This window comes from Prinia subflava, chromosome Z (genome assembly GCF_021018805.1).
Source record: "Prinia subflava isolate CZ2003 ecotype Zambia chromosome Z, Cam_Psub_1.2, whole genome shotgun sequence".
Taxonomy (NCBI): Eukaryota; Metazoa; Chordata; class Aves; order Passeriformes; family Cisticolidae; genus Prinia; species Prinia subflava.
In genome coordinates, this window is record NC_086283.1 from 35,474,599 (window position 1) to 35,490,427 (window position 15,829).

The 15,829-nt window shown below is 36.9% G+C and overlaps 1 protein-coding gene across 4 annotated transcripts in view; it reads left to right on the top strand.

Annotated features, from left to right (window-relative positions):
* Window positions 1–15,829, top strand: part of PCSK5 (proprotein convertase subtilisin/kexin type 5) — a 225,742-nt gene that overhangs the window by 97,769 nt on the left and 112,144 nt on the right. For all 4 annotated transcript variants that reach the window (XM_063422828.1, XM_063422830.1, XM_063422831.1 and 1 more), the window contains exon 8: window positions 14,505–14,717. In XM_063422828.1, coding sequence (XP_063278898.1) covers window positions 14,505–14,717 — 213 coding nt within the window. The remainder of the gene's footprint in view (window positions 1–14,504; window positions 14,718–15,829) is intronic.

Below are 15,829 nucleotides of genomic sequence, written 5' to 3' on the forward strand. Positions count from 1 at the left end.
ATTTCCCTAAGGAGTCACAATAATTGTGCAATAATAATAGGCAGACAAAAATGCTTATTATGTTGTGTACAGATCCTTACCCTCATTTTTTCAGAAATACTGAACCAAACAACAGCAGTATAACATCTAGGATTGCATCTGTGGAGTAAATTAAAGTAACATTGTATCTTGGTTTAGGACAATTACAGGGGGAGACACTCCAAAATTACTTACTTCCCCTTTTAGTTTTAACCATTCTCCATCCACCAATAAGGAGAGATGAATGCAAGAAGATATAAGTGAAAAAATAGCAGTTTAAAACAGTCATTAAAAAATGCAACAGGAACAGGCAAAAAAATAACAGCGATAACCAGTAGTTATAATGTTTCTGAATTTCATGGATTCCTCATGGACTCCCCAGAAACACACAAAAGCAAAAACAGCAGAGAAACCCTCCCTCAAGATGTCACTCTCCATGGATGACCATGTGTGGAGAGATAAAGGGAAAACAGTGAACAACTTTTACCACCAGGATGGCTCCTTCACAGATGACCTGGTCTGGAGAGAGAGAACAAAGAGAGAAAAACAGCACAGCAACCAAACCTCCGGAATTAAAAATCTCCCTCTTCCCTCTAAATATCAACCAACAGGGAACAATAACAAAACAGAAAGAAAACCTAGAATCCCTGGAGGCTGGAACTAGGTCAACAGCTGGAACTCATGGAGGGACTTTCCCTTCTCTTTGGCAAAAATAGCGGTTAGCCAGCTTGAGCAACTTGGATTCCATGCCCTCCTGCTTTGACCAGGCACTGCTGGCAGGCTGGGGTGACCGTATGGAGCAGGGGCTGTTCTATTTTTCTTGGCTTGGTGGTGCAGCTGCTGTCTGCCTTGTACTATCTCAGCTCACCCAGCAAGAACAAAGGAGAAAGAGCACTTTGTCCTGAATGCCCCAGCCTTAAAAAAAGACCAGCACACGCCTCAACCTGTTGCTTTTCTGGCCACATTTTTTTGGTCTCAAGAAGACAGTAACAACTTTGGGCATAGATAGATATGGAATACAATAACATTTTGAGTTACCCAGGACACATCAGCACAGGAGAATTTGGCAAAACCTTATTTCAGACCTATACAAAGTTTGAATGTCAGTATTTTTAATTTATTATGCATGTACCCACACAACTGTATATTAGAATTTTAAAATGGAACAGCAAAAGGAAATGCCAAGAATTTTTATAAACATCTGAAGAGGAAATTATGCCTTGCTGGTTTTATTAGGAAAATCAAAGGTAGTGCTGAATAATAACTTTGATTAGAGCATAATCAAACTCAATTATTATTTTAAATTTATTTTAGTCATTGTGTAAAAATTAAATGGATGCAGGAGCCATCCATTGTTGAGTTTCCTGAAAGACTGGGTTCCATGAAAAAAGCACCTGATTTATCTTAAGCACATACTATTCCAATTAACAGCTTATGCTATGTGTTTCACAGTGCAACATTATTATTTTTAAATCTTCTGAGCTAATATGATTACAGCTTTCAAATCCTGCAGCAAATAATAAAAATGACTGCATAATTTTTCTGTAGAATTATACAGAGACAACACATGCCTTGAATTGAAACAGACAAATCTATTTAAAGAAAGGCTACTGAGGAATAAATTAATTTATGACATGAACTTGTAAGTTAAATATGTCTAAAAATTCTGCCCAGGACCAATGTAATGGAAGAGGAAACCAATTTTTCAACATGTCACAAGTACTATGATTTTATGTCATCTTTGAGGGTATTTAGTTTAATTTTACAAAATTTGCATATTTGAGCTCAAGGAGAAGCCTTGGATAATTTACTATCAAACAATTTCTGTGCAGATGTAGAACTCTCTTTATATCATGCTTTCAGTTGAGAAAGTAATTTTCTTGAAAATAGTGTAGTTGTAAGTGTGGAAAATTCTAGATGATTGTGTTTTAAATACTAATGCATTAGAATTTGTAGACCTAATAATATCAAGAAAAAGTCCATTGTAATCATGCAGAGTTTGCCTGAAAAAAAAAAATCAAACAAATGGTGATATAGCCGAAAGTAACATCTTAAAGGAAAGATAAGGTATGTAATGCCACATTCCACCCTGTGCTCAAGAATAAACAGGCTTAGCATTGCGTAACATGATTGTGGCCAAATCATGTAATAAGACTATGCTGAGTCTGGAACAAAATGGAGAACAGAAAAGCCTTCATTGATTCATAAATGTAAAATCTATTTATGTTTTTAAGATGCCTGTCAATGTCTCAGAATCAATAAGCACAATGCTATAAGTGCTTGATTTGATGGAGTTGACCTTGCTGATTCCTGGCTTCGCCATGCAGCATTCAGGCTAGTTCATTTGTATTCATACAAATAAGCCTGGTATTCTGCTATAGTGTTGACATCATTTGGAGAGGAAAGCATTTCAGATATTCAGACTTGCTCTCTCACTGCTGTTTGGCAAAGCTCTAATACTCAAGTTTCTGAATATGTGACCACTGTGGATGTTTTACACTGAAGGGTTTCAAAGAGCTGGTTATCTCACTCTCCAGTGTCTCACCAATCGCATGCCTTATGTTGTTTCTGTAGTGCACTTAAGGAAGTACATATAAATCAGGAACTGGTCAGGTCATCCTTCATATAACCTAGAGAGGGTGGAGAGGAAGGGAAATCTGCATGATAACTTTTGGCACAGGGACCTTCATCTTATTGCCATGACACCACTCTGTTTAACGAGCTGAACTCAAGCCAAAATATTTGATGGACATTAATGACCAGATACCGTATGGCTGAACCTCCTGTACAAACTCAGCTTTGTGCCTTCCCATCATCACTGCCGCTTCTCATCTCTCTCACTCAACTTTGGCTGCAGAGTGTGTATTCAAAGTGCTTGCTGGAAGCAGAAAGGCTCTCTTACAGTCACTACAAGCATCCCACCCACATGGAAGAGTGAGGGTGAAAAGGGAAGAAAAGAAGAAATCAAGCAGAATGATTTCACATCTATTATTATCGTCATAATGATTACTATATGTTTCTGCTCTGAAAATGGGAGAGATTGCTCATCATTTGCAAATGTCTAGGCAAAAGTTTGCTCCCAGTGTTCTACCACAGATTTCTATTTCTAGAATTTGTATTAAATTTATTTGTCCTGTCATCATGTTACTGTATCATTCTGAGTAAGATGTATTGCCTACACCAAGAGGAGTTACTGTTTTTTACTTTGCCAGTAAATTGCATTTTAGGAAACAAAGGCAGAAGTTACAGCAGGAAGACTTCTAGTCAAAAGTGTCAAAATGGCTGCTTTTTAATACATTTCAAGTGACACACAGCAGATTTTAAAATTTTTTTTTTTGATCTGTGTATTGTGGTTTTTCACCTTGTACAGCTGTTGTTTGACTCTAAATAACACATACCTGTGCTTATGCATGTCTGTGATCATACATGGATATGTTTTGCATGCATGAGACCTCCTGCAGATTTCCAATTAGTTAGTAAAAAATACTTGGTAAAAATCAATCAGAGGAATTAGTGCTGTGCTTGGGGATGGTCTCAGAAGAAATGACTTGCAGCATGCTGATGTAGTCTAGTGTTAGGTCCTGGCATTTATCTATTATATAATTTGCATATATACTATAGCCCTGGTTGCATCTATGACATAAAGTCTGAACATGTGATTAGATATATAGATATAGATATAGATATAGATATAGATATAGATATAGATATAGATATAGATACATATGCTTCAGGATACTGAGTTAAATACTGATTGACTCTGTAATAGAGGTGGATGCTGATTACATAATAGAACTTGAAAAAGTCCTTCGATATTTTATCATTGTATTTCTTTCTGCTGATTTCATAAGACATAGCACTGTTGGCTTGATATTAATAGTTCTAATGTCTATCATCTGCACCTGTCTTTAGTCATAAGCCCAATCAGCAAAATTTCATCCACTTGTTGCTTCATCAATATCCCTGTTTTCCTGATCCATCTATTATTTCCTGGTTTCTGTAAATCTTTTGGGAAGAGCCAGTCTGAAATCTCCTGCCCATGTTTTTGCAAGCCAGTAGCAACCTTCACTATTAAAATAGCTTATTACTCATCTTAGTCTCTTAGTTTCATTTCTATTGTAAAATGCCTCTTTTGCTGTATTTATGGTGCATCTTATGGTGTTAGAAAACTCAGCATTACAGTGGAATCATTACAGATTTTGACCAAGGGATCTCTTGGACAAATCGAACATAGGACATAAGACAGGAAATGATGGCATAGGTCATCTAGTACAGCTTTCTACTACTGCAGGCATTGTGCTGTTTAAATAAATTGAGTATTTCATGTTCTAGAACAAATCAGAATTTTTCCTCTCTGATTCTGTTGGGAAAGCATTTTGTGGCAAATGTTAATCTATTGGTTAGAGATTTTCTTCTAAGTTACAACAGGGTTTCCCCTTGTGCAGTTTTCTGCCCGTTTGTTCCTGGGCATAAATTCCCTGCCTCCATTTTTGTTTCTGATATGTTTTTTAGAACACTCTCCTTTCGAACTTCATTTAGATGTGATAGATATGCCACACTCACTGATCGCTTAAAAACTAGTCTGTCCATCTCCTTGCTTATTAGAGTAGTGCTTCTCCACATCTTCCAGCCTGAATTCTTTTCTTGAATGCAGCATATGGTGATTACTACACTCACTAAGAGCTCTTTCTCTTTTAGGTCAAAATACCTAATAACTTTGTTTCCCAATCTCATCCTTAAAATACTCGTAACTTCCTTGACCTCTCTGTTTGTCCAGCAGAGCCTATTATTTCCCGTACAATCATGTCCACTCCCACCTTGATGTTACAATACTGTTCATTTTCTTTGTTTCATTACTGGTTACTTGCAGGGCTCCTCACATCTTTGCAGAAGCCAGACAGTCTGGTTCAAATACATTTCTCTGCATAAAATAAGTTACAGACAAAACCTTCACTGGTTTATATGAATTTCTGAAGTGTATTTTAAGCTTTTGTTCAGTAATGCAGGTGCCACTTACTGTCCTATAAAATCTGTTCTGCAATCTTAAGAGTATTTTTTTGTATACTGAGTTTCTTTCTGTTAGTCAGAATTTCCTAATCAGACTTCATTCCTCTGGTCCTTTCTGAAAAACTTTCTGTTTTCTGGCATTATTATTTCCAGTGTGGATACCAGAATGGGGCGTACAAGTTTTAGTATTCTCTATGCATGCATAGTACTGCTTCCCTATTCCCTGGACAGGTTCATATAGACCTTACTTACTAGTCCAATGGACAGACTACTTTAGGGCAGCTCATTCTCATTTTATTCTCTTCCATAGCCCTAAACTTCTTATGCCACCACTTTGCAAAGTTTGTCCACGTTCCTTTATTTCTTATCAATAAGCCTAATTTCTATGTCTGAATACCTTGCATTTGGCTGTTGTATCTCAGATGCCTTAATGACTTTGCTGATGTGGTTTAAACTTGATACGTAGTTTTCTGCAAATGGGGAATGCCCAGCAAAAATGAGGTTAGGTGATAACCTTAACACATCATTAAGGTAATAATAGTAATCCTTTGCTCTACTGTGTGCACACAGTTAGCAACATTTTGCATTCAAACAAAGAAGAAATCAGAATATTGCCTGAAATGAAAAAGTCTTTAGGCTCAGTGATACCTGGATGAACTTTGATACGGTACCTTTTGTTTGGGAAATATGTGAACAAAGTGTGTGAACCAAAAATATGCAGCTAACACCAAGACAACCATGACCCACATCTGAAGTGCAAATAATACATTTATTCCATCACTTCACTGGCTGGAGGATTACAGAGAAACAAAGGGGTATACATACATTGCTAAGCTCATTTTAACAGGGTCTGAGCCCTGCATTACATTTCAAAGAGCCTGGAGCATGCATAAGTCTTCTCCAGATTGTGTTTTACAAACTCAGAAATTCTTATCTCCCTTCCCCCCTTTCAAAGAGGCCCCCAGCCTACGGGAAGAATGCTTTTAGGTCTTTAACAACATCCTGTTATCTACTCTGAGAAAGTTTCATTTCTTCTTCAGCAGACAGAAAACAACCCAAAGCAAACACAAATACGTGAATTCTCTCACACTGAGTATTTTCTAACATCTTCCAGGTGCAAAGGTGGTATCTGAGCAAAAACAATTCTAAAAACAACTTACTTTTCTCTCTCCTCACCAATTTCCTGGTTTTCAACCCTTTCCTCCCAACACAAAGCTAACCTTGAAATTTCTCTCCTTTGCTTTCTGTGAAAAATGAGCTTTTTCACAAATAGTCAGCATGTACAAAAAAAATACATAAAAATAATTAATATATCAGAAATGTTCTTACATTGCATTCACTGAAATATAAAAATCCTGAAAGACAGGAAAATTTGTAATGAGAGTTACAGGAAAATATATGCAAAATGTCCATTTTCCTTACAATGTCACAAAGTGGAAAACAAAACTGTTTGATTACCTCACCTCATCTCATACATGCATGGAAACTGTTGAAACAAGCCAGAATAGCATTGCTGATTTTGGACTCGCCAAAGTGCCTCTGATTTTGGATGCCCACCCGGAAACAGGTGATATATTAAACATAAAAAACTCCCAAAACCTCACCATTCTTTTTGTGGAATAAATCTTAATTTGAATAAACAATATTGAAAAGCAGCTTTGGCAAATGAATCTCTTTCCATATACTGAAGTATATCGATTTCAGAGTATGCCTTTTTGAAACATGAATCTGGTTTCTTTGTGTGAGCAAAATACTCTTCACTCATTTATTTGAACAGTAGTATCTATGTATTTCTATGTGTAATGTAGGGAAAAAGAGATTTCTGGAATGGAAAACACTGGAATTTTGGTGTCAAAATGTTTTTTGAGCAGAGAATTTAACAGTTTATGGCACAAAACTGTGAGGGCAATGACTTTCCACACAGCCTGTACATTGTTTCTTAAAGGAGCGCTATAGGAGACAAACTGCACAAAGTTGTTAATTAAGACCTCAGTTTGCAAAAGTAGAAATGAAGCAGCCATATTTTCCTCCTTATCTACTGAAAAGAGCTAAATTTTTAGAAAATAGGAGGTTCTTTTTGTTAAACCTCAGAGTTCAACAGAGATCTCTAAACCTGAAGTTTTCCACAAGGAAGAGTCTTATGTAAGTAGTGAAGCAACAGCTGTATGGATCTAGTAGCCCTGGGCTCCTTTCTAGAGTGATTAATCAGATAGTAGTATAAAGGCGATGAGAACTGCCTGAACCCATTCCACATAATGTGTGTTTGTGTATAACATCAATTGCATATCACTAATAGCTTTCCTGTGCACTGCTTGTTTATTTTGGCTTTGCATGCAGGAACAATTTCACCTCTGATTAACTAGAGACTCTTTCTACAACTGAAATTTTGGCAAAGCAAGCTCTTGTGTTACCACATTGTGTTTGCAATATATAACTTGGTTTATCCCGGTAACAATAGTAATGACACTGTAGAAAGAGAGCCTGAACCAGAACTGTGATTCATGCAGTCCTTGAGCTGGCTCTGTTTCGTTTAGGTAAATGAGAAATTTGTTCCAATATTCCACATGTTCACATTTCAGGTTTCAGCCAATGGTTTTTTTGGTTGCACTAATTATAGCTCAGTGGGAAATATCTTTTCTAGTGAGGAGTAAAGTAGAAAATGCACCACATGAAACCTACATATTGGATGGTTCCACTGATATGTCCTGATAATTAGTGTGTAAATATATAGGTGCTTGTGGTTATTCAGTACTGAGTTTTGTTATATGCACATTGAAATGTTTTATACTTTCAATGTTTCAAAGGTATCGTATCCTAAGAGATAACAAAATACGTTTTTTTCTTCTTTTTTTTTAGCATGGGTAATTATTTTGTCAGTCGTTTTCCTAATTAAGGAGCTAGTTCAGCAGTAGCTGTTAACCTTTCTTAGCAACCGCTTCCCTTTCCAACAATATAAAGTAATCATTGTTTTTTGTAGGTAGTGATACATTTTTGCATTGATATATGTTGCATGTATATATATGTTGCTGTGTTCCAGCAACAGGAAATATTTTCTTCCTAGTTTTCCTAAGAGTAAAAACATAATTTCTAATATAGAAACACAGGTGTCTATTTTTGTCTATTTCCCCAAACATGCATCTTTATTTATTCATACCTGTTTGGCTCATTACTAATTTCTTCACAGGTACCATAGATGTGCATTTTTAATAAATTGATGCACAAACATAATTTTTCTGAAAGTGTGGATACCTCAACAGAATAAATGGCCTGAGAAATGTTTCCTTTTGTTCATGAATTTTTGCTTTTGGTATCTAAGAAGACCGTTTAAAAAAAAATCTGACTGTCTTCTGGTTGCACTTCAGATTGCTGTCTTGGACTCTCAACTTACTATTATCTGGTTTTGGAGAGATGCCTACTTTTCAACTTCACTGCTGTACAGTCTATGAAAGAGTCTTTTAAGGATGTTGTGCCAGACTATTTTTCATTCCCAGATAAGAGATTAAATGGACTGGTAGAAACTCAGCGGGAGCTAGGAGCTGCTACTGGTCAAAAGCAAAATACTGACAGTGAACAGCTTGGCAGTGCTGTGGCTCTGCATAGGGCAGCAGTGTCCAGATCCTAGAGAGCAGAAATTAGTAGAAACTGGAAGAAAGGGGATATATCTCACAGGTGCACTTCTCAGGATGCTTTGGTCCTTGGTGCCTGGCACTAAAGTGATCATACTATGCTGCATCTAAAAAGCATGCCTGCATAGTAGGTTTTTTAGGTCTCCAGAATACTGGCCTCAATTCTGCACATTCAGTTATGAACATTTCCTCTTTCAGAATTAGTTTTTAAGGAAGAGGTCATACCATGGGCTACTTTTTCCAGCTTCCACTTCAGGATCAGTTTCACTTTCTGGCAGTAGTTTTTGTTCTTGGAAACATTAAGTAATTTTAGAACAGTATTGGAGAGAATAGAGGAAATTAAATGTTTAGGCTCTAGGTGTGGATAGAGTGTCCTTCCTTCTCTCTCCATTTTATATTTTCATGGTTTGTTTTCTGCTCATCGGTGTGCAATTTCCAGCATATTGGTGCCAAATTATCTCTCCCTGGCTGCCACACCTGTAACTCTTAATAACTCCAGGTCAGCTGTTCTGTTCTCTGCCTTTCCTGCTCCTTCACATTTTCTTCCTTGTTCTTTTGTGAATTTGATCACATGTATCTCACTCCATAGGCAGAGAGGGTTGTTGGGGTACTTGATTCCTGGACTGGAAATAATCAGGATTCACAGGCTGGATTAAAGCAACTTGACTTGTAAAGCAGTGAATGAACATAAAGTCTAAACTTTATAAAATAGTGTTTATATTAAATATTAAAATTTACTCCATTGGCTCATACTACATCTTGTGAGTGAAAACTTTTAAAGAGTCCTGTAAGCAACTTAAAAGTTTGTGGGACTGCTGGTTGTCTTTATTAGATAAGTGTGTGAAGACCTCTATCTTATAAAGGTCCCTGCTAGTACTGCTAATTCATTCACTCATAAAGATGTGGTGCATACACAAACACACGCACTTGGAGCAAGGAGTGTTTCTGTAATACATGAGGAAATTCTGCAGATGTCATTATGAGCATGTTCATACTGGCGCTGATTCTTGGCAGACTTTACCTATCCATGCTGGTGAACGGGAAAAAACGAAAAGGAGTTTTTGTGTCACTTACCTGCTTGCAACTTGCTGACCAAGGAAAAGGAGGCATTAGCAGGAAAAAACCAAAAACAAACAAACAAACAAACAAACAAAAAAAAACCACAAAAAAACAAAAAAACACAAAAACAACAAAAAAACCAAAACCAAAACCAAAAACAAAAAAAAAAAAAAAAAAAAAAAAAAAAAAAAAAAAAAACAAAAAAAAAAAAAAAAAACACCCACAAAAACCACCAGAATGCCCTAAGATTCTTCTTCTTTTATGCTTTTACAAATGCAGTTTCTGCCTTGGGGCCTCCTTGTAAAAGACCTGAGTCCATTTTATTTAGGGTCAGCTGTCTGTTGAGCCCACTGGCTTCGTCAGAAAATGTACTAGAAAGTTGGACTGTGACTGGGTCAATAGCAAGTCACAGTCATCAGTGAAATAATTTTCTTTTGCATAATGGGACAGTTGGTTTGTTTTTGTTTTGTTTTTAATGATATGACATTTTTTGCAATTTAAGAAAGTAGAGTAGAAAAAAGGAGAACCTTTCATAGTGGTCTGATGTAATGCACTGACAAACACAAGGATAGAATTGTGGACACCATGCAGAGTTTATAGAAGGCAGTCCCTAGCTGTCATTGCAAATGGAAGAGTAGACCCAACTCTATGCCTAGACGGGAAGGAATGAAATTTTAAAATCATGAGACAAGCATTAAACATATTTTGCTCAACATCCATTCAACACTGGTCTATGCCTCTTCTACAGAAGAGTTACTGACTCTTAGTTTTGCCCAAGGTCTGTCCGTGTGATTTGTAAATGCACCTTTGCTTTTGGATAATAAATGACACATGGCTTCTTGGCATCTCAAGGCTTGACTTTTTGTCTTGATGCCCTTGGGCACCCGGCAGATGACAAATGATAGATTTAGATAAGCAGTAAAAGCTACATAGTGCCTTGCATGCGTGTTTATCTTAACTTTGTAACACAGTCCAACTATTATTTAACTGTCTTTAAATCATACCAACTGGGACTAACATTCACATACAGTAGAACAGCTGACGCTCTTGCTCTGCTTACTTGTTACTAAAAAGTTTGTGTTTTCCTAAGCATGATTGGGACTGCTTAATTAAAGCAGAGTGTTTGGAAATCAAATGGTAAACCATAATTTATTTACTTGATAAATTATTTTAGTCAAGTTCATAGCATTATAGAGTCATCAAGGTTGGAAGAGGCTTTCAGCATCAGCCAGTCCAACTGTCTACCTAGCACTACCACTGTAGCCCCTAAACCATCTATCTCACGCAGCACCCGATCCAGAGTTCTTCTGAACACAAGTGTTGAAATTAGTTTGGAGAGTTGCTTTTTTTATTGTTTTTAAGACTGCCATTTGCTTTGCCAAATAACTTCTAGGAACAAGATGTTTAGCATGTTTTCTGATCTGAAGGTAATGCTGTTGTTTTCTGTGAGTGGCTGGGCTCTTATTCATGCATTATTGCAAAGCATTAGAGGAATGACAATTCTTACTTTGTATAAAGAAAATACTATTTCGTCTTGGCCGAGGCATCTGGTATTTACCTTTTATTGCAATAACAGAAAAGTTGATCATTTACATATTTGCAGGAGACATTAGTTTTAAAGAAATGTTTGCCATAATTTGTTTACCAAAAAAATGTTGCATGAATACATAAATCCAGGTGCAAAAGGCCATTAGTTTTAAAGCCCTGTACTTACTAATAAAAGTCTAAATTGATGTTTATAATTTTGGCATGATTTCACCATTTTGTGGCCAAAAATTATTCAAATACCTGTTTCTGCAGCTTGTTGTTCATTATTAGCACAGCAGCATAAGTATACATCTAATGAAATAGACACATTCTCCATGCCAACAAACTAATAATACAGTTATACCCCGCAGTGAAAAGGTTCTTATTGCATGGGACAAATTATATTATACTGTTGCCTGTACACAGAACCATTGGATGGTGCAACAGGCCATCTCTACAAGTTAAAAATCTTAAAGGTCTAAAAGCATTTTAAAGTTTATACAAAGTTGTTTATTACATAAATGCATAGGTCTGAAGGCAAAAGAGTTCTGAATGAGCGGTCTTACGATGGTTATGAGTATAAAATCTCAGAATTTTTTAAATTGCTGTTTATCCAGCAATTTAACACAGAATTTAACACAGAATCGCAGCCAACCACAGAACAAAGCAACCTCCCGCTCCAGCTCTTGTCACTGAGCAGCATTCCCAGCAGCAGGGCTTCAGGACAGGAAGGAGTCCGGGAGTCCCGAGCCCCAGCAGCGTTCCCGCGGCAGGTGCCACAAAAGGCAGAGGGTGACCCCAGGGCCCTGATCCCAAGCAGCAAGAACTGCAATAGATAGTATCTTATAAATCCTGCTTCCACTCCCAGGCAGGACTCCTGGGACTTCCCTCAGGCTGTGGCAGGTGGAGGTTGGATCAATAGATCAGAAACCAATCGATCAATACCTCCAACTCCAACCCAGAGGCTTTTTATCTATAAATCATAAATACATATTCATACCTTTATGTATAAACTACCTAATCTAAGTCCAATTCTTAAAGTTCGTAAAAACTATGTAAAACTAGTAGTACGAAAAACTACGAAAAGCAGTATCAAAAACCTACGCATATAGCATATCATAGCATATCTATTAATGTAAAAACTCTATCTTATGGTGCGTAAAACTTTATCTTAATTGTGCAGAAAATGTATCTAAAGGTATGAGCAGTACTCTACTATATTTTTGTTATGTCAAAAATTATATCACTAGGCCTGAAGCTCTGAACTTTACACTTGCAGTTAGGCACTTAGAGTATGTTTTCTTAAAGCTTAAATCTCTACTTTATGTATGCGTGGCTTTATATATTCTAATTTCTTCAAAGGCTTTAGTTCAGCTCCTGTACTTTTCTCTCTCTGTAAAGAATCCATAGAAACCTAGACTCCAACATGATGGTAACAGCAGTAAAGTGACAGACTATTATTAGTAGGACATTATTCTCTATGCAGCTTCTTGAGAAGTTCTTTTACAAAACTTTTTTTTTTTTTTTTTTTTTTAAAGTGGAAGCTATGGCTTGATTACCCTGAATTCTCATTTCTTCTGTCTTGGTTGTATTGGTGGTTATTCTGAATTTCCTGTGGGTATCGGTTTAACCATATACTTTCAAGACCTATGTATGAAGAAGAAAGGTGGAGAAAGAGAGCTGTAACACCTCATAAAGATTGACTTAAAAAAACAAACAAAAATAAAAAACCAAACCAACAAATTCAAAAAAACCAACCAAGCAAACATAAAAATCCCACTACACTGAAAATATTGTTATTTTGCATCTTTTTGTTGGTGCATTAGCTAAGATCAAGAAAACGAAGTGAAAAATTTGTAGTATTCAGATTGATCCTGTCTCGAGAATGTGGATTTCATTGTACATTAAACTTGGCACCCTGGGGGTTTTCTCTCTGCCTGAAATGTTTCTAAATGAAAATCTGCATTTTAGAGACATAACTTTATGTAGACACTAGTCAGGAGAATTTACAATTTAACTTACTTTCTGAAAAGTCTTTCCAGGTAGTATACTTTTATTAAACTCACAAATTATCACCACGATAATTGAGAAGTCATGGCAGTCTGGCGAAGGCCCAGGTGACTGGAAAAAAGGAAACATTGTACCCATCCTTAAAAAGGCTAGAAAGGAGGTCGCTGGGAACCACCAAGTGGTCAGTCTCACCTCTGTGGCTGGGACATTCATGAAACAAATCCTCCTAGAAGCTCTGCTAACGCATGTGGAGGACCGGGACATGTTTGGGATAGCCAGCACAGCCTCGCCAAGGACAAATCCAGCCTGACCAACCTAGTGGGCTTCTATGATGGAGTGACTGCATCAGTGGACATGGGAAGGGCTACAGATGTTGTTTATCTAGAATCCTGTAAAGCCTTTTACAATACCCCACAACATCCTTCTCTCTAAATTGCAGAGAGATGAATTTGATAAATGGACTAGACAAGGTAAGAAAGACACTCACATCCAGAGGACAATGGACAATGGCTCAGGGTCCAATGGACATCAGTAACAAGTGTCCTTCAGGAGTCCACATTGGTATTGTTATCCAGTGTTACTTACTGTCTTCATTAATGACATAGATGAAGGGATCAAGTGCATCTTCAGCAAATTTGCAGATGACACCAAGCTGAGGGGTGCAGTTGGCACTCTTGAAAGACGGAATGCCATCCAGAAGTACCTGAACAAGCTCAAGAAATGGGCCAATGGGAATCTTATGAGGTTTAGTAGGACCAAGTACAAGGTGATGCATTTGCATCAGGGCAAACCCCAATACAAGCTGTAGGATGAACAGGTCAAAAGAAGTCTTGCTAAGAAGGACTGAAGAAGGACTTTGGGGTGCTGGTGAATGAGAGGCTGTCATAAGCCAGCACTGTGTGCTTGCAACCCAGGAAGCCAATCCAGTATGATATTTTACTCCTTCATCTGAATTTTCAGCGTGATGTTCTTGGTACATCTGGATAACACAGATGCAGACTAACAAACACTGTATAAAAGTTGTTTCTAAAGCTGTGTTCATACCACTCATTTTCTCATTTTTTTTCTAATGTCTGATTCTGAAATCTGCTAAGTCCTGTTCTCATTTCAAATTTTCTCAGGGTATTATTCTTCTCAGTTGTTTTATTTTCTTCTTGGCATGAGATGTCTTTTTTGTGGGAAAAGACTTGGCTATTAAGGAGTTGAGGGAAGAAAAGAAAAATTATTAATCAAATCTTTTGTATTGTTTCCAAACAGGGACGAAGAGGCTTAGGTTCAGTCTTTGTTTGGGCATCTGGAAATGGTGGCAGAAGTCGAGACCACTGCTCCTGTGATGGCTACACCAATAGCATCTACACCATCTCCATAAGTAGCACAGCTGAAAGTGGGAAAAAGCCATGGTATCTGGAAGAATGTGCATCCACCCTAGCTACAACATACAGCAGTGGAGAATCCTATGACAGGAAAATAGTACGGGTTTTAATTGTTTTTTTCATGTATATGTTCTGTATTTTGCACAGTGACTGCAGGGGATGGAGAGAAAGAAAAATAATTTATACTAATATCCTCTATTTGTTTTAAATCCAGTTATCAATAGTTTTCACATTTTACACATATTCTAGCAGTTTACCTAGATACCTCTCTATTTTCTCAGATTTTTTTTGACCCAGTATCATTCCTCTTTTACATTCACTGACAGTCAGTTATTACTCATATTGCTGCCTATTCTGGAAATATGCTGTAAGGAAAATTAGGCTCAGTGCTCATCTTTTCTGTATTCTTCTTCTTCTCTTTCCAAAGCAGCCAGCATCTATTTTCCATAGTGTTCTCATCTGTGCTGGAAATTGACAACTAGCTTTTATTCTGTTTGATAATCTGTTGATATCATTAGTATTTGAAGAACCTATGTTCCTTTGCAAAATAAATGCATTCAGGTTACTTTCCAGTATTGAAAATTCTCCTCCTTTTAACCTTTTAAAACTTTGTACTCAAGTTGATGAGGTTTGCTAATGTTGTCCTCTTCCCTGCTTATTTACTCTAGTGTTTAGCTTATGGAAATTTATTACTTCTGGATCAGAAAATTGAAGGATTTTGAGGGTTTTTTCTTCCATATTTTTTCTTCAGGACTCATCTAACATTTCTTTCTTTCTGATCCTTAGCAGAGTCTTCTCTTGGTGTCAATAAAGAGTTAAAAATATTTGCTTCTATGTTTTTTTCTAATACTGTCTGACTTGTCTTTCAGGATTCTGGGATGCTGGCCATCCCTTCTTGGATTCTTCGTTATTTTCAGATGGTCTAATTTTTTTTTTAAACTTGTTCTGAGATCCTTCTTCATTCCAATGATTTTTGTGTTCTTTACTTGCTTGTCTTCACTGAAGCCTTCTCTCTCTCTTCCTAACATGTTTCTTGTTATTCCTGATAAATAATAGTAAATACAAAAATCACTGTATCTCTTAGGAGTCCTCACTTCTGTGATTAAATTCCCTTCATTGTCCTTTAAAAGACGTTCACTAACTTCTTCATATTTAAGTGAGACTAATAAGCTGAGCAGATGTGATTGTGGTCGTCCAGCCTGACCTCTT